The sequence below is a fragment of the Sinocyclocheilus rhinocerous genome, unplaced genomic scaffold (genome assembly GCF_001515625.1).
Source record: "Sinocyclocheilus rhinocerous isolate Xijiao unplaced genomic scaffold, SAMN03320098_v1.1 scaffold1802, whole genome shotgun sequence".
Taxonomy (NCBI): Eukaryota; Metazoa; Chordata; class Actinopteri; order Cypriniformes; family Cyprinidae; genus Sinocyclocheilus; species Sinocyclocheilus rhinocerous.
In genome coordinates this window covers 83,337-84,756 of record NW_015654351.1, presented here as the reverse complement: position 1 = coordinate 84,756, position 1,420 = coordinate 83,337, and the positions used below count along the sequence as shown (strand labels likewise).

Below are 1,420 nucleotides of genomic sequence, written 5' to 3'. Positions count from 1 at the left end.
TTAAATAAAATATAAATACAAATACAAATATTTTATTGTTTTATTTAATTTATTATTTTATTAACATTTTACAATTTTGTAATTATATTTGGAGGCAATTTATTTAATTTAATAAAATTAATAAATTATATTTTATGTATTATGTATTTATTTTGTTTATTTTATTTTGTATTTATACTTTATTAACATATTTGATTGTATTATTTTAATTTTATTTTAGATATTAATATTTATATATTCATATATTTTTTTTTAACAAAGTGAGGTGCAAACTCAAAGTTATTATTTGGTTTACAAAACATTGTGTGAATTAATCATATATTATAATCTACTATACGTAGATATAGTACCACTATATGTTAGTTCCTTCTGTTACTTAAACACCACCACTCAAATGTTTAGAGACACTCGACTAAATTTATGTTTTTAATGATAATTAAAATGTTTAATCTAAAGGCTTTTGGCACATGCACATTTGGCACATTTTTTTATTCATTTATTTATTTGTAATGAACGAGTTGGAGTGTATAGTGAATAGGGGATAGAAACACAATCAGATGTGTGCAGACCTTGAACAGACAGCTCTTTCCAGCGCTCCTTGTTGTTCTGGATGATCTCAGAGAGCAGGTGTCGGACTCGTTTCAGCTCAATGCCGCCCAGTGAGTAATCTGTAGTGCCTCCCTGCTCGTCATTCGAACCCCGACCGCTGTGTCTCTGTACCGACTCCACCACCGCGGCTCCCGTCAAACCCGTCAAACTGCACCGCAACAGCAGATTACACACACATTATCATCTCTCAATCAAACACCATGAACACATGCATGACCATGACCTCACCTTGACCTGCGGACACCCCCAGATTTGACAGCTTCCTCTATGAGAGGACTAATGATCTTCTCTGTGGTGTCGACCAGAACTGAGAATGTGGGCTCGACGATGAAATCGATGAACCCTTTGAAGAAAAAAATGGTATTTGTTTAGAAACCTTCGTTATTTATTTACCAGCTAGAAACTCATTAGCAATAATGGCTTTTGATCCAATCAAGACGCCTTTAGTTATTGTGTCATTAAATCAAAACACATTTATTTTATGAGCTCCATTAAATATTACAAGAGAGCTTGTAATTGCCTCAGCAGCCTCTTGATGGCAGTAAAGAGCTGAGCATGACGGCACTAAAGGCACGTCTGTATGGATATGTTCACAACAGAATGATTGGTAACATATTGTTCTCTCATATTAGTCTCTCATACTGTAATATTTCTACAGTATTATATGTATACTGTGCACAAATATGCAAATTTTTATTTGATGTTCATTAGTGGCATCAAGTTATCATCTTGCAAAAAAGTTATTTAGCATTTCTAACTTTATATATAACTTTATAACACACACACACACACACACACACACACACACATA

At 32.8% G+C, this 1,420-nt stretch overlaps 1 protein-coding gene across 2 annotated transcripts in view; it reads right to left on the bottom strand.

The window, feature by feature from the left end:
• Window positions 1-1,420, bottom strand: part of LOC107716994 (calcium/calmodulin-dependent 3',5'-cyclic nucleotide phosphodiesterase 1A-like) — an 86,390-nt gene that overhangs the window by 11,300 nt on the left and 73,670 nt on the right. For both annotated transcript variants that reach the window (XM_016523636.1, XM_016523635.1), the window contains one exon: window positions 838-952. In XM_016523636.1, the coding sequence (XP_016379122.1) occupies window positions 838-952 (115 nt within the window). The remainder of the gene's footprint in view (window positions 1-837; window positions 953-1,420) is intronic.